At 41.8% G+C, this 20,633-nt stretch overlaps 1 protein-coding gene across 4 annotated transcripts in view; it reads left to right on the forward strand.

Annotated features, from left to right (window-relative positions):
- The window catches only part of rsrc1 (arginine/serine-rich coiled-coil 1), a 386,463-nt gene that overhangs the window by 295,464 nt on the left and 70,366 nt on the right, over window positions 1-20,633 (forward strand). For 3 of the 4 annotated variants that reach the window (XM_048542246.2, XM_048542244.1, XM_048542245.2), the window contains one exon: window positions 19,346-19,414. The exons of the other annotated variant lie outside the window; for it this stretch is intronic. In XM_048542246.2, coding sequence (XP_048398203.1) covers window positions 19,346-19,414 — 69 coding nt within the window. The remainder of the gene's footprint in view (window positions 1-19,345; window positions 19,415-20,633) is intronic. 4 annotated transcript variants of the gene reach the window in all.

Below are 20,633 nucleotides of genomic sequence, written 5' to 3' on the forward strand. Positions count from 1 at the left end.
TGTGAGCGAATGCATGTGAGTGTGTGTCTGTGAGAGCATGTGAGAATGTGTGTCTGTGAGCGAATGTGTGCCAGTGTGTGTGTGTCTATGAGAGAATGCCTGCGAGTGTGTGTCTGTGAGAGCATGAGAGAGAGTGTGTGTGTGTGTGTGTGTGTGTGTGTGTGTCTGTGAGCGAATGTGTGCCAGTGTGTGTGTGTCTGTGAGAGCATGAGAGAGTGTGTGTGTGAGAATGCGTGCCTGTGTGTGTGTGCCTGTGAGAGAATTCATGCGGGTTTGTGTGCTTGTCTGTGAGAAAATGTGTGTGTGTGTGTGTGTGTGTATGTGTGAGAGCATGAGAGAGACTGCATGTATGTGTGAGAATGCGTGCCTGTGTGTGTGTGTATCTGTGAGAGACTGTGTGCCCATGTGTCTTTGAGAATGCGTGCGAGTGTGTGTCTGTGAGAGCATGAGAGAGAGAGTGTCTGTGTGTGTGTGTCTGTGAGAGACTATGTGCCCGTGTGTCTTTGAGAGAATGTGTGCTAGTGTGTGTGTCTGTGAGTGAATGTATGCCTGTGTGTGTGTCTGTGAGACAATGCATGTCAGTGTGTGCATATGCCTGTGAGAGATTGTGTGTGTCTGTGAGAGAATGTGTGCGACTGACTCTGTGGCTGAGAGACTGCATGCTGGTGTGTGTGTCTGTGAGAGAATATATGTGCATGTGAGAGAATGTATGTGTGTGTGTGTGTTACCTGTAGTGTGACATGAACCCAAGCTCACAGTTGAGGCTGACCTCATGTGTACTGAATTTGGCTATCAGCCTCTGCTCAGCATCTGTGCTTTGTTGTGTATCCCGAAGTCCACCTTGGAGAATGTTTACCAAAGATCCAAGGCTGAATGCCCAACCCCACTGGGAGGGAACACCCCATCTGCTGATTGTGGCGCTGTGTCCATTCATCCATTGTCGTAGTGTCAGCTTGGTTTCACTAATGTACCATGCCCTGGAACATGCTTGCCTTAAGTGTATAAGATAGACAACATTGGCCAAGTCACTCAGAAGGCTGGTGGGTTTGCTTCAAACTCTGGTCCTTTAACGGTTTGGTGGTACTCTGAAGGTGAGAAGCAGAGCCATAGGGAAGGCCTTGGCGAGGTGCTCGTCATCATCGATAACGTGCTGAAGACCACGAAGAACGTGGCATAGTTTCTCCACTCCAGAGAAGTACTGCATTATGAAGACAGACACAGGATACGATCGATAGGGTACCCGTCGTCATCCAGCACTAGCCCGGAGCAGAGAAACAATGCCATGTTCTTCAAGGACTTCATTCAGCATGTTATCGATGACTATGAGCACCTCTCTAAGATCTTCCCTACACCTCTACTGCTTGCCTTCAGACTATTGTGTGAAGCAAACCACCCAGCCTTCAGGGCAACATCGACCACAACACCACACAACCCTACCATGGCAGCTTCTGCAAGACATGTCAGATCATCAACATGGACACTACTGTCACACGTCGGAACACCATCCACCACGTACACGGCAGATACTCAAGTGACTTGGCCAATGTTGGGTATCTCATACACTGCAGGCAAGGATGTCCCAGGGCATATTGGTGAAATCATGCAGACGCTACGACAGCAGATGAATGGACACAGCGCAAAAATCAACAGACAGGGATGTTTCCTCCCAGTGGGGGACCACTTCAGTGATCAAAAGCATTCGGCGTCAGATCTTCGGGTAAATGTCCTCCAAGGTGCACTCCGAGATACACAGCAATGCAGAGCTGCCGAGCAGAGGCTGATAGCCACGTTTGGTACCCATGAGGACAGCCTCAACTGTGACCTTGGGTTCAAGTTGCATCACTGGTGACCCCACAACACTATACACTCTCACACGCACACTCTGTCATACACATACTCCCTTATACTCTCATACACTCTCTCTGAAGCACACACATGGGCATGAGCACACAGATACACTAAATCCATTCTAGATACATTCTATTTTGTTCAAAAAGCACACAGTTTTTGGACACAGTCAATGGGGCATTTTTTAAATTCCTCCTTTGGAAATAAAACCAGTCTGACACTAGGTCAAAAATCACAGATTCTAATGAGGCCTTCACCTAAAATGGATTGTCTGACCTGAGATGTCACCTCTTGTACACAGTGATAAAAGTTTAGTTATATTGGGGCAGTGACTTCAAAGAGATTCTGGGATTTGCATTTTAATCAGTTGAAACCTGCATCTCTTTTCTAACTGATTAGAGATTGAACAGGAGGGAGTCAGCCAGATATTTTGTTTATTCGGTACATTCGCATCAGTTGTAGGATCCTTTGATCGTATACATGTAAATTCTGTGTCTTAATACCTCCTCTCTCACTACACCTGAGGAAGGAGCAATGCTGAGAAAGCTAGTGTTTTCAAATAAATCTGTTGGAATATTACCTGGTATTGTGTGATTTTTGACCTTGTCTAACCTAGTATCAATAATCTTCTTGTCAAAGACCCTTGCTGTGACCATATTATTTTACATTACAGTTTGAAACGTAAGATAGTTCAAGTTGAAGCAAGTGTGGTAAATATGAATTAGGAAGCTGTGAAAGCATGACGCCCAAGTTAACTTGGAACCACACCACCATTCTTTCAGTAGTGTTAGGTAAGGATCTGGAAGTCTTTCCCTTATGTCTTTGTGGGTCGATGTGCACCAAGTAGATCACCACATTTTAAGGAGGCAGTTTACCACTACCTTCTCAAACGCAACTAGTGATGGTCAATAAAACCTGGCCAGTGACACCTACATCCCGTGAATGAATAATTTTGGCTTTGAAAAACTTTATGGTTAAGGGTAGTTACAGTGTCCCAAATATAGCTACAGAAATATTACATAAGAATAGGACGTGAATTTTTTCTTGTGAAAAGATCGTCATTTTTTCCACTAATAGCAGGTGGTAATGTATTTGCCTAGTAATAATTTTCACTACATTCACTTATTTATGCTGTGCATCTGTGGCTTGTGTATTTATTTAGGCACCAACCAATACTACTCTACTGTTTCCTAATACTACTATTTCTGCCCCTTCTGAAGTGATAGCAGTTTCTGGGAAATCCTTCCCTTTATTACTCATCAAATTGTTATACACTTTTACAATATGGTACTACAATCACAAGATCCAATCAAATTTGATACATTTAGTTGGAAAACCGATTTAGTTGTCAGTTCCTTTGAATTTATGTGTATTACCATTTTACATTTCAACTATGCAGTCATTCTGGCTTACTTTGTATCAAATGCACTTATCTACATAACTGAGCAATTTCTGCCTTCTATTCAACTCCCTTGACAATTGCAATTCTCCAATAGACTGTTCATTAATCGTAGAAAGGTCAAACCGTCATGATTTGAAAAATACTATTTTAATAGGCTGTATTGAATCTAACATAAATGTACGACAGAGATAGTAGGAACTGCCGATGCTGGAGAAACACGGTGTGAAGCTGGATGAACACAGCAGGCCAAGCAGCATCAGAGGAGCAGGAAAGTTTGACGTTTCAGTTCGAGACCCTTCTTCAGAAATATGTATGACAGTTATGACTCCTAAAACATCTCTACAATTACATTACTATATTGTGACAGCTTGATTGGTGCTTCATCTTTTGCTTTCTAAATAAGGTAATTCCACTAGTTCCTCAGCTCCTCCTCTGGAAGTTTTGAATAGATTTGTCAAAATTAATTATCCATTCAAAACACCATGGTGATTCTTCAAGCGTATTTATTAATGTTTTTGTATGTGTCACATAGTTTCTAACAAAATAGTAAGAAAAAGTGTTATACTTTTAAGGAGTCAATTACTGCAATAAGGAGGGCTGATATCTTGGAAGTGTTCTCAAACAAGATTTTGAGAGTAGAACTTTGGGATGTTAAGGGGGCAACTACTTTACTGGGAGTGTATTATGGGCCCCCGAAGAGTCATTAGGAAATAGAGGGGTGAATGGCCTATATCCATGCTGAAATACTCTATGACTAAGACTATGAATTATGACAAATATGGAGACAGTTTACAGAGATCTGTAAGAGTAAAAATAGAGTAAATAAATGAGGGGATTTCAAATTTCCCAACTTAACTGGGATAGCCACAGCGTTAAGTGTTGAGAGAGGATAGATTTCTTGAAGTCTATCCAGGGGGCTTTTTTGTATCAATATATAGAAGGCCAATAAGGCACAGCAGTGCTAGATCTGGTTTTGGGAGAAGAAGCCGGACAAGTGTCTGATGTAACGGTGGGGGTACATTTCAGCGATTGCAACATAACACTGTTGTGGTTCAAATTTATTCTGGACAAGGAAAAAGATAGCATGCGAAAGATGACTTTGGATTAGGAAAAGGCATATTTCATTGAAGTAAAGCAGCGCCTAACCACAGTTGACTGGGAACAGCTCCTTACGATTAAGTCTATAGCAAGAGCAACAATTGAGACTGAGTAAGGAAGAAGAGTGGGGCTTTTAAGAAGCGAGCAATTCGGCTGCAGCCCTACAGGAATACAGGAAGTGCAGTAGGGAACTTAAGAAAGAAATTAGAAGAGCAAAAAGGGGGCAGGGTAAAACACTTGAGAACAGGATTAGGGAGAATCCAAAGATATTTAATAAATACATGAAAGGAAAGAGGTTAGCTATAGAAAGAGTAGATCACATTAGGGACCAAAGGGCAGCTTGTGTGTGAAGCCGCAGGATGTTGGAAGGGTGTGGAATGAATATTTCTGTTCAGTCTTCACTTTGGAAAAGGAGAACATAGGTACCGAACAAAAACACACATTGCTGGGAAAGCTCAGGTCTGGCAGCATCTGTGGAGAGAAATCAGAGTTAATGTTTTGTGTTGAATAAACCTTGCTCAGAACTGATGACAGCTAGGAAAATTCAGTTTAAATGAAGAAGGTAGGGTGAGGGGAGGGGTAAGGGGTAAACAAAAGGTGGGGATAGAGCCCACAGAGAGAGAGAAGAACAGTTGGACAAACAAAGGAGAGGATAAAGATCTGACGAGGAGCGTGAAGAGCTGTTCTTGGGTGCTGTTTATGGCTAACAATGGGTTGTGTGTAATAGCAGACAATGTTAGAACAAGCGTGGTGTGTGGTGGTTGTTGTAAAGAAATGGCAGAGCTCAGGCTCTAAAGTTATTGAACTCAATATTGAGTCCAGAAGGCTGCAGAGTCCCCATACGAAAATGAAATGTTCTTCCAGCTTGCACTTCGCTTCGCTAGAGCACTGCAGCAAGCCTAAGACAGACATGTTGGACAGGGAACAGGCTGGTGTGTTAAAGTGGCAGGTAGCGGGAAGCTCAGGGTCGTTTTGGCAGACAGAATGTAAGTGTTCTGCAAAACAGTCACCCAGTCTATGCTTCATTTCCCAATGTAGAGGAGACCATGTGAGCAGCGAATGCAGTAGACTAAATTGTATGTTTGAGGTATTGGATGCTGAGGAGAACGGAAGTAAATGGGCAGGTTTTATACCTTCCGCGTTTGCAGGGGAAGGTTCCGTGAGGTTGTGTGGAGTTGTCGGAAGTGAAGGAAGAGTGGCCCAGGGTGTCCCACAGAGAATGGTCCTGTCAGAGGCTGACAAGGGAGGGATGGGGCATATGTGTCTGGTGGTGGCATTTCGATGGGGGTGGTGGAAATGCCGACTAATGGTCCTCTGGATGTGGATAATGGTGGGACAGTAGGTAAAGGCAAGTGGAACCCTATTGCTGTTGCAGGAGGGCAGAGGGGATGAAGGCTGGAGTGTGGGAGATGGGTTGGACTGGGCTGAGAGCCCTGTCAATGATGGTGCTGGAAAATCCTCGGTTGAGCTCTAACCGCGAAGGAGTCTTGTGTATTGTTAAGGTAAGGCTTTTCAATTTATATTTCTTGTGTATTGTGTAATTGATTAAAAGTTTAATTGCTTAATTGAAAAAGACTGTAGCAGAGAAGTACTAGAAATTATTTAATACATACATTGTAAAAGTTAACTAAATAAGTAGTAATGGCTGGACAGGTGATGTGCTGCAGCTGTATGATGTAGGAGCTGGCTGATCCCATTGTGAATGGCAGCGACCACATCTGCAGCAAGTGTTCGTTGCTGGAAGAACTCCGGATCAGAATAAATGACGTGGAATCTGAGCTTCAAACCCTGCAGCACATCCAGGAGGGGGAGAGTTACCTGGACACTTTGTTTCAGGAGGCAGTCACACCTGGTAGATTAAGTAATTCAAATTCAAAAAGTGTTCAGGGACAACAGTGTGTGACTGTAAGTGAGACATGTAGGGGGATTCTGAGTTCAGAAGTGCAGGAGCCTCAGCCCTTGACCTTGACCTTGACCAACAGGTATGAGATTCTTGCTCCCTGTATGGATGAGGGAAAGGACTGTGGACAAGATGAGCTAGCTGACCATGGGACTGTGGTGCAGAAAGCTATTCAAGAGCGGGGAGCAAAAAGACAGGTAGCTGTTATAGGGGATTCTATAATTACGGGGATAGATAGGATACTATGCAAGCTGGATCGGGAGTCCTGCATGGTGTGTTGCCTGCTCGGTGCCAGGGTGCAGGACATCTCCCACTGGCTTGAAAGGATATTGGAGCGAGTGGGGGAGGATCCAGTTGTTGTGGTCCGCGTTGGGACTAACAACATAGGCAAAGTTAGGGTAGAGGACCTGTTCAGGGATTATCAAGCACTAGGAAAGAAATTGAAGTACAGGTCCTCAAGGGTCATAATCTCCAGATTACTGCCCGAGCCACGTGCCAATTGGCATAGGGATAAGAAAGTTAGGGAAGTAAACATGTGGCTAAGGGATTGGTGTGGGAAAGAGGGATTCCATTTCACGGGGCATTGGCATCAGCTTTGGAACCGGGGGGATCTGTACTGTTGGGACAGTCTCCACCTGAACCGATCTGGAACCAGTGTTCTGGCGAAAAGGATAAATAGGGTGGTCAGTAGGACTTTAAACTTCTGAGTCGGGGGGAAGGGGAATGCGAAAGTGACAGGGAGTATGGAGTTAAATGGAAAGATAAGCAACAGGATAGCTTGTGTACAGGTGGGTTTAATCTCGAGGCAGACTAGGAATACAGCAAAAAGGAGGGATAGTTTAAGACAATTTAGGATTTCCAATATCTCTAATAATGATAAGAAAGTTAGCATTAAGGCACTTTACCTAAATGCTCGTAGTAATCACAACAAAGTAGATGAATTAACAGCACAAATCATCTTGAATGATTATGATGTGGTAGGCATCACAGAGACATGGTTGCAGGGAGTTCAGGACTGGCAGTTAAACATCCAATGATTCACAACCTATCAAAAAGACAGGGAGGTGGGCAGAGGAGGGCGGAGTTGTCTTGTTAGTTAAGAATAGAATTAAATCTACAGCGCTGAATGACATAGGGTCAGAGGATGTAGAGTCTGTGTGGGTGGAGTTGAGGAACCACAAAGGCAAAAAAAACCATAATGGGAGTTATATACAGACCTCCGAACAGTGACCAGGACTAGGGACGCAAGATGCACCAGGAAATAGATAGGGCATGTCAGAAAGGCGAGGTCATGGTGATCATGGGGGACTTCAATATTCAGGTGGACTGGGTGAATAATGTTGCCGGTGAATCCAAAGAAAGAGAATTCATGGAATGTTTGCAGGATGGCTTTTTGGAACAGCTTGTGATGGAGCCCCCAAGGGAGCAGGCTATTCTGGACTTAGTGTATTGTGATGTGCCTGACTTTATAAAAGATTTTAAAGTAAGGGAACACTTAGGAGGCAGCGATCATAATATGGTAGAGTTCAGTCTGCAGTTTGAAAGAGAGAAGGCAAATTCGGATGTAATGGTGTGACAGTTAAATAAAGGTAATTACAGGGGCATGAGAGAGGAATTGACGAAAATTGACTGGAAGCAGAGCCTGGCAGGGAAGACAGTAGAGCAACAATGGCAGGAGTTTCTGGGTGTAATTGATCACACAGTACAGAGGTTCATCTCAAAGAAAAGAAAGATTATCCGGGTTGGTGGGGGGCGGGTTGGGATTAGACAGCCATGCCTGACAAAGGAAGTCAGGAAATGTACCAAAGAAAAAGAGACAGCCTATAAAGTGGCTAAGAGCACTGGGAAATCAGAAGATTGGGAACGCTACAAAAACAGACAGAGGATAACTAAGAGAGAAATAAGGAAGGAGAGGATCAAATATGAAGCTAGCTAATAGGAATATTAGAAATGATAGTAAAAGTTTCTTTCAATAGATAAGAAACAAACGAGAGGCAAAAGTAGACATTGGGCCGCTCCACATTGATGCTGGAAGGCTAGTGATGGAAGATAAGGAAATAGCTGAAGAACTTAATAAGTACCTTGCATCAATCTTCACAATGGAAGACATGAGTAGTATGCCAACAATTAAGGAGAGTCAGGGGGCAGAGTTGAGTATGGTAGGCATTACAAGAGAGAAAGTGCTAGAACAGCTAAAAGGTCTAAAAATTGGTAAATCTCCTGGCCCCAATGGGCTACATCCTAGAGTTCTGAGGGAGGTGGCTGAGGAAATAGCGGAGGCTTTGGTCGTGATCTTTCAAAAGTCACTGGAGTCTGGGAATGTCCCAGATGATTGGAAAATTGCTGTTGTAACTCCCTTGTTTAAGAAAGGATCAAGGCAAAAGATGGAAAATTATAGGCTGATTAGCCTAACCTCGGTAGTTGGTAAAATTCTAGAATCCATTGTCAAGGATGAGATTTCTGAATTCCTGGTAGTGCAGGGTCATATTAGAACAAGTCAGCATGGATTTAGTAAGGGGAGGTCATGCTTGACAAACCTGCTAAAATTCTTTGAAAAGGTAACAAGTGTGTTAGACCAGGGAAACCCAGTGGATGTTATCTATTTTGACTTCCAAAAGGCCTTTGATAAAGAGTCTCATGGGAGGCTGCTGAGCAAGGTGTTCGAGGTGAGCTACTGGCTTGGATTGAGGATTGGCTGTCTGACAGAAGGCAGAGAGTTGGGATAAAAGGCTCTTTTTCGGAATGGCAACCAGTGATGAGTAGTGTCCCGCAGGGTTCAGTGTTGGGGCCGTAGCTGTTCACTTTAGATATTAATGATCTGGATGAAGGGACTAGGGGCATTCTGGTGAAGTTTGCCGATGATACGAAGTTAGGTGGACAGGTAGTACTGAGGAGGTGGGGAAGCTGCAGAAAGATTTAGACAGTTTAGGAGAGTGGTCCAGGAAATGGCTGATGAAATTCAACATGAGCAAATGTGAGGTTTTGCACTTTGGGAAAAAGAATACAGGGATGGACTATTTTCTAAACGGTGAGAAAATTCGTAAAGCAGAAGTACGAAGGGATCTGGGAGTGTTGGTCCAGGATTCTCTAAAAGTTAACTTGCAGGTAGAGTCCATGATTAAGAAAGCGAATGTAATGTTGTCATTTATCTCAAGAGGGTTGGAATATAAAAGCAGTGATGTGCTTCTGAGACTTTATAAAGCTCTAGTTAGGCCCCATTTAGAATACAGTGTCCAATTTTGGGCCCCACACCTCAGGAAGGACATACTGGCCCTGGAGTGTATCCAGCGGAGATTCACACGGATGATCCCTGGAATGGTAGGTTTTTAATGTACGATGAATGGCTAAAGATCCTGGGATTGTATTCATTAGAGTTTAGAAGGGAGATCTAATAGAAACTTACAAGATAATGTATGGCTTAGAAAGGGTGGACGCTGGGAAGTTGTTTCTGTTAGGTGGGGAGACTAGGACCCATGGGCACAGCCTTAGAATTAGAGGGGGTAAATTTTAAATGGAAATGAGGAGACATTTCTTCAGCCAGAGAGTGGAGGGCTTGTGGAATTCATTGCCATGGAGTGCATTGGAGGCCAGGATGTTAGATGCCTTCAAGGCAGAGACCGATAAATTCTTGATCTCACAAGGAATCAAGGGCTACGGGGAGTGTGCAGGGAAGTGGAGTTGAAATCCCCATCTGCCATGATTTAAATGGCGGAGTGGACTCGATGGGCCAAATGGCCTTACTTCCACTCCTATGTCTTATGGTCATATGGTCTTATGGAAGGAAGAAGGTGATCATTTCAAAGGCTCCCTTGTTGAAATTGACATCATTAGAACAGACACGACAGAGATGGAGGAACTGGGAGAATGGAATAGAGTCTTTACAGGAAACAGGGTGTGAGGATGTATAGCCAAGGTAACTGCAGGAGTCAGTGAGTTTATAGTGGAAATTGGTGCCCAGTCTATCACTAAAACTGGAAATACAAATGTTGGGGAAGGGAAAGGAGGAGTCAGAGATAGACCAGGTGAAGGCGAGAACAGGATGGAAATCGGAAGTGAATGTGATAAACTTTTCCAATTCCAGATGAGAGGGGGAAGCAGCACCAATGATATTATCATTGCTCTGGAGAAAGAGTTGTGATGGGGGCTGGAATAGGGCTGCAGGAATGGAATTCAGGAAAACGGACTGTGAGAAACTCGCACAGCTTGACATAGGAAATGGGGAGGTACTGGCGGCTCTATCAGCTTAAAAACAGACAAATCCTCTGGCCCAGTGATAATGGGAACTGCAGATGCTAGAGAATCCAAGATAATAAAATGTGAGGCTGGATGAACACAGCAGGCCCAGCAGCATCTCAGGAGCACAAAAGCTGACGTTTCGGGCCTAGACCCTTCATCAGAGAGGGAGATGGGGTGAGGGTTCTGGAATAAATAGGGAGAGAGGGGGACGCGGACCGAAGATGGAGAGAAAAAAAGATAGGTGGAGAGGAGAGTATAGGTGGGGAGATAGGGAGGGGATAGGTCAGCCCAGGGAAGTCGGACAGGTCAAGGAGGTGGGATGAGGTTAGTAGGTAGGAGATGGAGGTGCGGCTTGGGGTGGGAGGAAGGAATGGGTGAGAGGAAGAACAGGTTAGGGAGGCAGAGACAGGTTGGACTGGTTTTGGGATGCCCCCACACCTCCTCCCTCACCCCTCCTCCCTCACCCCTATCCCAGGCCCCAAGATGCCTTCCCACATTAAGCAGAGGTTCACCTGCACATCTGCCAATGTGGTATACTGCATCCACTGTACCCGGTGTGGCTTCCTCTACATTGGGGAAACCAAGCGGAGGTTTGGGGACTGCTTTGCAGAACACCTCCGCTCGGTTCGCAACAAACAACTGCACCTCCCAGTCGCAAACCATTTCCACTCCCCCTCCCATTCTTTAGATGACATGTCCATCATGGGCCTCCTGCAGTGCCACAATGATGCCACCCGAAGGTTGCAGGAACAGCAAGTCATATTCCGCTTGGGAACCCTGCAGCTCAATGGTATCAATGTGGACTTCACCAGCTTCAAAATCTCCCCTTCCCCCACCGCATCCCAAAACCAGCCCAGTTCGTCGCCTCCCCCCACTGCACCACACAACCAGCCCAGCTCTTCCCCTCCACCCACTGCATCCCAAAACCAGTCCAACCTGTCTCTGCCTCCCTAACCTGTTCTTCCTCTCACCCATCCCTTCCTCCCACCCCAAGCCGCGCCTCCATCTCCTACCTACTAACCTCATCCCACCTCCTTGACCTGTCCGTCTTCCCTGGACTGACCTATCCCCTCCCTACCTCCCCACCTATACTCTCCTCTCCACTTATCTCTTTTCTCTCCATCTTCGGTCCGCCTCCCCCCCTCTCCCTATTTATTCCAGAACCCTCACCCCATCCCCCTCTCTGATGAAGGGTCTAGGCCCGAAACGTCAGCTTTTGTGCTCCTGAGATGCTGCTGGGCCTGCTGTGTTCATCCAGCCTCACATTTTATTATCTTAAATCCTCGAGCCCAGATTGTATCCCAGGCTGCTACAGGCAGTGAGGAAGGAAATTGCAAGGAGTGACACAAATTTTCAATTTCTCCCTGGAGAAGGAGATCAACCAGGAATATTACAGACTAGTGAGTCTCATGTCGGTGGTACGGAAAATTGGCGAAAATTCTGAAGGACAAGAATTAATACCCCTTTGGAAAGGCATAGGTTAATTAGGGATAATTCGCATGGCTTTGTCAGGGGGATGTCATGCCTAACAAAAATTAGAATTTTTTTTGAAAATGTGATCAAGTATGTGGATGAGGGAATTTCAGTTCATAAAAGTTTGTATAGATTTTAGCAAAACCTTTGACAAGGTTCCACATGAAAGACCGATTAAGAAGGCTAAAGCAGACAGAATTCAGGAAAACTTGGCTTGATGGATCAGAAACTGTCTGAGAAATAGGACACAAAGTGGTATGGTTGGAAGGCTGTTTGAGTGACTATGGATCGTTATCCAGCAATGCACCTCAGGCATCAGTACTGAGACCCTTATTGTTTGTCATGTACATAAATGATATGGATGAAAATGTGGGGGAAAGTTAAACAAATTTGTTGATGACGCCAAGATTGGTAGAGTGGTTAATAGCGAAGAAGATAGTTGTAGGTTGCAGGAAAATATAGATGGGTTGCTCAGATGGGCAAACCAGTAGCAGATTGTATTTAACCCTGATAAGTGTGAGGTGATGCAATCTGGAAGAAGAAACAAGATGAGGGAGTAGTTAATGAATGGCAGGACCTGGGTAGTCCAAGAGTAACGGAGGGACCTTAGGGTAATTATTCACACATTCCTAATGTCAGCAGAGTATTTAAATAGAATACCTAAGATGGCATATGGGACACTTGTTTTCTTCAGTCATGGCATAGTTGATAAGAACAAGGGGGTAATGTTGGAGTTGTACAAAGCATTAGAGTACTGTGTGCAGTTCTGGTCACCTCCCTGCAGGAAGGATGTAATAGCACTCGAAGGGTACAGAAGAGGTTCACCAGAATGTTGCCTGGGATGGAGAAATTGTGCTGTAAGGGGAGAGTAGATAGGCTTGGATTGTTTCTTTAGAGCAGAGAAGACTGAGAGGGAACATGATTAAGGTGCATAAGATTATGAGGTGTATGGACAGGGTGAATAGAGAGCAGCTGTTTCTTCTGGATGAGGAGAGGGATTAGTCTTGAGGTAAGGGTCAGGAGATTCAGAGGGCATTTGGGAAAAGCTTTTTAAATCAGCAGGTGTTGGGAATCTGGAACGCCCTGCCTGGGAAGGTACTGGAGGCTGGAAGCCTTACAGCCTTTAAAATATATTTGAATGACCACTTGAAATATCATAACAATCAAGGATATGGGACAAGTGCAGGGACTTGGGATTAGCGCATTTTGTGTTATTCATGTATGAGACGAGGGCATCACAGGCTAGACCGACATTCATTGCCCATCCATAACTGCCCAGAGCGCAGTTAAGCAACATCCATGTTCCTGTGGGTCTGGAATCATGTCGGCTTGACCAGGTAAGAGTGGCAGCTTCCTTCTCAAAAGAACATTTGTGAACCAGATGGGTTTTTCTTGACAATCATTCATGGTCATCATCAGACCTAGATTCCAGATTTATATTGAAATTAAATTCCACCATTTAACACGGCAAGATTCGATTGCAGATCCCCAGAACATTGCCTGAATTTCTGGATTAACAGTCCAGCGATAATACCACTAGGCCATTCCCTCCCCAATGAAGTGGTGGTGGCAGTTATGTTTGCAGATTTGATGAGCCAAAGGAACTTTTCAGCACTGTATCAATGTATGTCTCTTGTATTCAAACCAATATTCTCCTTGTCACTTTGTTCAAAGGTTCAGAGACCTTGTTGTAGTTCTATGAATATTGGTCACTCTCCAGTACGTTACTAATGTGGCTACTGCTGATCTATGAATTTCACTGTCATTGCCTTGTTCAAGCTATTGTTAAGTTGAGTCATTGGGAACAGTAAAAAAGAAATTAAAAAGGCCCCAAGATCAACAATTCTCAAAAGGGCAAAATAGTCTTCTGATTTTACCCCATTGGATTGACTGATTTTATTTTATAATATATGGAGGTTAACCTCACTTGGAGGTGAACTTGCATTCAGAATTGAGAAATTTTACACTTTTCAACCTCTCCCATTCACCACTAGTTGAAGCCATAGCAAATGTCGTTTTGAAAGCAATATGAATTATACGCTGTCACCACTAAAATAAATCATCTGTTAAACGTGGAGTACAAAGTATGTGCTTTACTGTTCTGCAATAACATTTCTGGAAGCCAAACCCCCACAACACCTCAGAATTCTGATAAATTGATCAAGCTGAAGAGTAATAAAAGATCATTATTAAGACAAAACTTGTGAAGTACAACAGATAAATCAAAATAAGGCACATTAGGTTGTTGAATCCTAAATTGTGCCCAGTTGGCTTCTGAGCAGCATAATAGCTATCAATCTTCTCTTGATAATGGGGGTTCTTGAAATCCACCTGATGTTTTTGTTATTAAATTTCAGTCTAATGAGTACTGCTAATACATTTTGAAGATCTTTGTATAGCGCTGAATGTGTACTGGAGCTGGATAATTTGAATGAAACATTAGACAAACATTTTACATGACTCAAGGGGTATATCTACAATTACACTTACCGTCAAAATTGAATTTAAATGGAATTTCAATTGTCCTTTCTTTTCTGGCAGTGAGAGTGAAGTGGAAATGAAGTACAGCTCTTTACCATTCTAAATGATTAGTTAACAAAAACAATTTAATATATTTGCGTTGTGGGAAAGGTTGAACACTTGGATTCAAACAACATTATCAGTTTTTTTTAATATTGTTCCTCTTACAACAAATTATGCTTCATTTCTTTATGACAAAAGTGAAATGTTTGTAAATTCATAAATTCAATTTATGTTTGCATATTTATCTTATACTTAAAATAATTTGAATCAATAGATATATGATTGATAAGTTGATTGGCAATCAGCATTTCCATATGATCTAAATAACAAAATTTTGTGGAGCAAATGTTCATTTAAAAATCACAGCAAGTATTTAACTGAATACAGAAATTTTCCACAAGAGAAATTAGAAAATGTTATGTTCTAACACAACTAAAACAAGGTAAAATAAGTCAACAACTATTATTAAAGTCTGTTTCTAGAGACCACTATGTGCACCAGCAGCTTAGCAATAAAACAAAAAGCTTCCCTCGAGATGTTTATGTATTGAAATAAATGATATGCTGCAACAGAAATGTAATTAATTTACGGAGTTTATTGATAACCTCTCGTTACTTGGCAATATATGTTAATTTTTTCTAACATTTGTATAGTAATGTTTGAAGACTGTGTTACAGTTATGAGGTTTATCAGATTTATGTTTATATTTTGGAAATGCAGCTTTAAATTTAGGTTAAATGAAAGCAGTGTTGAGCTATGTTCTTTAGTCTGCCCAATGGTAAGGCTGGGTGATTTAATTGTTAGGGATTAAAGGAAGACTTGGATTGCTTTACTGAGCAGCTTCAAGATGCTTACGTTGGAGACAATGTCAGCAATACCTTGGTTTAACATGAGTGGACTCTGTCTTCCCAAGTCCCAGAAGGGTGTTGAAGCTACTGGGTTATAATTAACTGTGCTAGAAATGTCCTATTTACTTTTAGTTTGAAAGAGAGTTGAGATCAAAGATGGTTAATTAGCATTTCTGCCTGGTTAGAAGGTTAATGTGTTTCACATTACCAAGAGGAAATTGGGGATTGATTTTTGAGATCAGGTTACAGACTCTCCTGCAAATCAATGAATATCAGAGCTTAATTGTGGTCAATACAATTGGAGATGGACGAACACAGCAGGTCAGGAAGCATCAGGGGGCCAGGAAAGTCGACCTTTGGGTTTACACCTTTCACCGGGATTGGTGAGGGGGAAGGGAGAAGGAAGCTCAGAAATAAATAGAGGGAGGCATCAGTGAGTTGGGAGGAGGAGGGTGGGATGGTGATAGGTGGATGCAGGTAGGGTGCAGATTGGTCAGTGGGAAGGGTAGGGCAGATTGATGAGAAAGAAGATGGACAGGTGAAGGAGGTGGCGATGAGAGGGAGGGTTGGACATGGGATGAGGCCAGGGGTTGGGAGATTTTGTAACTGGTGAATTCTATGCTGAGGCCATTGGTCTGTCAGCTTCCGAGGCGGAATATGAGGTGCTGTGCCTCCAGTTTGCATGTGTCATTATTGTAACACTAGAGTAGGCCCAAGATGTGCATGTCACCTGGGGAGTGGGAGGAGGAGTTAAAATGGTTGGCAACCCAAAGGTGGTATTGAATGTAGTGTACAGAGCACAGATGCTCCGCAAATCAGTCACCAGTCAGAACCATTAAACTTAATATCTGCTAGCTCTTCCACAAAGGATTGTGATCATTTGAATGTTATCCGTTGGTCAACTCATTTTATAAGACCTTTGTTTTCGTGTATTTAAAAAAAACTATCAATTTCTGAAAATCCAGAAGAATAATTAAATAAGGGAATGGCCACAGGTTTGTCAGCATCTGTAGAGACTAAACAGATTAATGTTTCATTGCTCTTCAAAACTGAAGTAGGAGTAACACTTATAAATGAAAATAAAAAGAGAAAATAGTGAAAATTCTCAGCAGATCAAGCAGGACCTTTGAAGAAAGAAATAGCTGATGTTTCAAGCTAGCTGTGACAAAACTTCTAGGATAGCTTAGTAGAAGGGGCAAGAGGACCCTCTATCTTTGCAATTTCAATGAGGTGTGGAGAAGGACAAGCCAGGAATAGCACCAGGCAAGCCTAAAAATGAGGTGTCAAATGTGTGAAGTGACAACACAGGCCCATTTGCACAACAAATTGTGGAAGCAGGACATAGTATGTAAGCACTGCAATTCTGCCACATTCAGCCATCAGTGATTGTGAACAATTAAACTAGTTGTCAGAGGAGAGTCCACAAAGATCACTATCCTCAATGATCAAGGAATCCAGGTCCTAGGAGAGGGGGAGTGCAGGTGCAGACATGCTGATTATCAGTGTCCAGCCTCCTGTGAGAGTCTGGAATCATTGATCACATACCGTGTCAACTGGGGTAGTTAATTTCCAAAGCAGTCAATTTGATATGCAGACCATCCCAACTGACAGCCAATCGCACATTGCAAGCTGAAACAAACAAGTAATAAATAAATGACCAGGTTATCTGTAAAGTAAAAGACATGGAAAATTAACCTGTGGTGTTGTTAAATATGAACCGCTACTGAATATGAACAACTATTGAACACACTGATTCTGACAAAATAAAGAGATTTCTCCAACTCTGTGACTATTTTCATTTTCAATTTCTGTACACTCCTATTAATTTCGGTTTGATTTGACCCCAAAGACTTGACCTCTATCTAACCTTGCTCACCAACTTGAACACCCATATTGGAGTTTGGACGGTTGAATTGGCAATCAAGTTTGCAACCACATCTCGGGTGTGGCCCCACTGGCTATTTAAATAACTATGACTATTTGAATGTTCTATGTGTGAAGTCACTAGAATGTTAACGTACATCACTATCTCATAATATATGGGAAAGAAATTCTATCAGGCTCTTTATCTAGTCCTGGCTGCTAGTTGCCAACAGAAAAATGAACAACTTGTGCAGTATTAGACTCTGATAACTAACTTCCCCAGATAGGATGCATGCTCAATGATCTCAACCCTTTGTGAACTGGATTTAAGTTGATGGTAATGAATTGAAATAAAAATACCCAAATGGCCTCCAAGCTCAAAACAAGAGACCAAATCTTGTTGATGCCTTTGTTACTTCCGGACTCAACTATTCCACAGTACTGCTGTCTGTTCTCCCACATGCTACTGTGTAAAATTGAGGTCATCTAAACCTGAACTCTCAGCACATTACTGTCAAGCAAAGTCATGACTTTCAAATTCTCGTCCTTATTTCCAGAAGAATCACCTCTCATTCCTGGAACAGCCTCCTGATACCTCTCCACCTCGTACGTCGGATCTGCAATTAAAACAGTTGATAAAAATGATGCATACTGCACTTTTAGTTTTAAGCACTGTCACAAATACTTCTGTATGGAAAGATGGTTCTCCTTTAAAAGCTGAACGAGAAGGATTCCTTGTCTAATATTCTGGATACAAAAAGCAACAGACCTAATTAAGGAAACAGTTCATAGCCACGTTTAATATTTCACTGATTCAGACAGTGTTAATTATCAAACTGAAATTGGTCTTTGCAAAGTTGGAGGATCAGTCCTGTGCTCTTATTCCAGGTGGATTCTTATATTTTTGCTTAAAAAATGCAGAATGTTGTTGCTGCTATGATAAGCAACTAAACAGGCCTGTAAATAAGAATATGTATTGGAAAGGTAATAACAAATAAGCTTTCCATGGAGTACTTTGGTTCCTGGTGACTGAAACAACGGGTGGAAATGTAATGACGGAACAGAAGGCAGACCGATGGGCAAAGGACACCATTCAAAGAAAAAGAGCTGCCTTCCTTCCTACCTGCCATTCTAAAACTTTATTTGACAACAACCTGCCCATTATTCCCCAGTTATCCACTCTGGCAACATTAAGGCAGGGTAATATTGTGGTTAATTGACCTTTAAATGACCTCAAGTGATTCATCTTATGAGGGCTCAGCATGGGATAGAAGGTAGATAGTGTGCAAGTCACCCATCCTATTTTTCATGCCCCCTTCCAAAAGGATACCTGACACGACTGTGTGATTATCGGCCCAGTCGGAATGTTTAGGAAGTACAACTGATCAAACCTGTGTCCAATAAAATGCAACGTTCAACATAAATTCTAAAATTTAGTTTAAATTGCTTTGGAGAAACAGTAGGAAATTTTTAAAAAATATTTCGAGAAAAGAAAATATTATGGATGCTGGTTACCTGAGATTAAAACAGAATGCTGAAGGAACTCAGCAGGTCTGGCCAGTATCTGTGAAGAGGGAAACAGTGAATGATTTGAGTCATTCTTCTTGGGTTCCATTTATGCTTGATTTCAAGTGAGAATTCAAACTCCACAATATTTACACTCAATTCTCCATTGAACCTGGGCAGATATTACAAATTTCATTGTTTTGTTTAGGCATTACAAGAGACCAGAGAGAACCTTTATTCTTTACCTCAGCCAGATTCTTATATATTTGTATTGATAATAGTTTGTAGCAAAACAGGAGATGTGGGTTTTTATGGAAGTTTGACATTCAAGTAAACAAATTTGCTTCATTTACAATGCAGATTTAAATTGTGAATGGTCTCTTCTTACAGTTACATTATAAGTGAGATAAAAATGTTGGTTATTATTTGTCTGAAAATTAAACTAAAATTATACTATAAATTTGTGTTATTCCTTCAGCCTGTAAATGTGTGCTGCACTTCGAACAGTGGTGAAAATATAAAAATTATCAAAATGTTATCAATTGATGAAAAATAAAATTGTTATTTAAACCTTATTTTGGAAACGTTTTGACAGTTAATGAAACAATATTGAGAAAGTCTTAAAATTAATATTTTTTCAATTTCCAGCCAAAGCAGATGAAGTATTAAAAGCTAAGGAAAGGAAAGAGGAGGATGCCAAAAAGAAGAGAGAACAAGGTAACAGAAATAAAATTTTGCAAAGACTTAACATTGTGCAGTGAACACTGTGGAATACTATTTTCTAGATTTCCAGAATCACCATCAGTTTTTAAATGAGTGTTGGAAAACAGGTAACCGTTCATTTACTACACAGGTCAGGAACTTGCTAATTTAAAGATTTGTGGTTTGTGCAGAATATTATTCGATTATATTGTTCAGTTGTCTAATTGTATAATTATAGCAGCATAATTCATTTTTAAAAGAATACTCTTGGTTGCATTTTCAAATTTCAGAAGGCAGAACATGCAAGTGCTAAGTGCAATGCTTACGGCATCTCACTTGATTGAGTAATGCATTTTCTTGGTGACAATAACAAACCATTTTATAGGCGAGAATGCATTTGAAATATGACTGCCTTTTACTTATTTTCTCACAAAGTCTCTTTTTAAATCACTTCTCCACTAACCAGAATTATCATGTGTCTTCCTGTTGTAAATTATCCATTATCAAGAGAACAATTTTTCTGAAATAACTCAAATAGCATCATCAATTGCACGTGCAAAGGATTTTCTTTGTAAGAAAAATAATAGAATACATAGAATTTCCTGATTACTTAATAAGAAAGTATTGTTTATTGAGATTTGAGAATATTGCCTGACCCATTCATTTGAACAAAATATAGGCATTCTTCATTTTTCTTCATAGTTCTTCATTTAACTTGTAGATAAGAACATTGGAGCAGGAGAAGACAATGTTTCCTTTGAACCTGCTCTGCCACTCAACATAATCAAAATTGATTTTTGGCTTCAACTTCCCTTTCCTACCTACTCCTCATATTCCTTGATTTTTGTGATAAACCAAAAAACCTATCAGAAAAATCTATCAAAAAGCCTCACCTTAAATATGATCAATGATGGCACATTTACAGTCCACTGAGATTGAGAGCTGAAAAACTTCAAAAACCTTCGAGTGGAAAACAATTTCTTCCCACCCCAATGCGATGGCAGAAAGAAAATGTGCCATCTGAATCCCTTGCACGTTGCCTTACTTACCTTTTGCAAGAACAGTCTTGAGCCTAACCAAGTTTGGTTTTAATTTTGTGTACATTCTTAGTTCAAAATATAACCTTTTTAACTGAAGATCAAGGAAATCACTTGAAAATGAAGTGAACAATTAAGAAAAGACTTGTATTACTCTAAAAGCTTTCCAATTTAGTCTTGCTTCGAAAGAAAAACAG

This window comes from Stegostoma tigrinum, chromosome 14, assembly GCF_030684315.1.
Source record: "Stegostoma tigrinum isolate sSteTig4 chromosome 14, sSteTig4.hap1, whole genome shotgun sequence".
Classification (NCBI taxonomy): domain Eukaryota; kingdom Metazoa; phylum Chordata; class Chondrichthyes; order Orectolobiformes; family Stegostomatidae; genus Stegostoma; species Stegostoma tigrinum.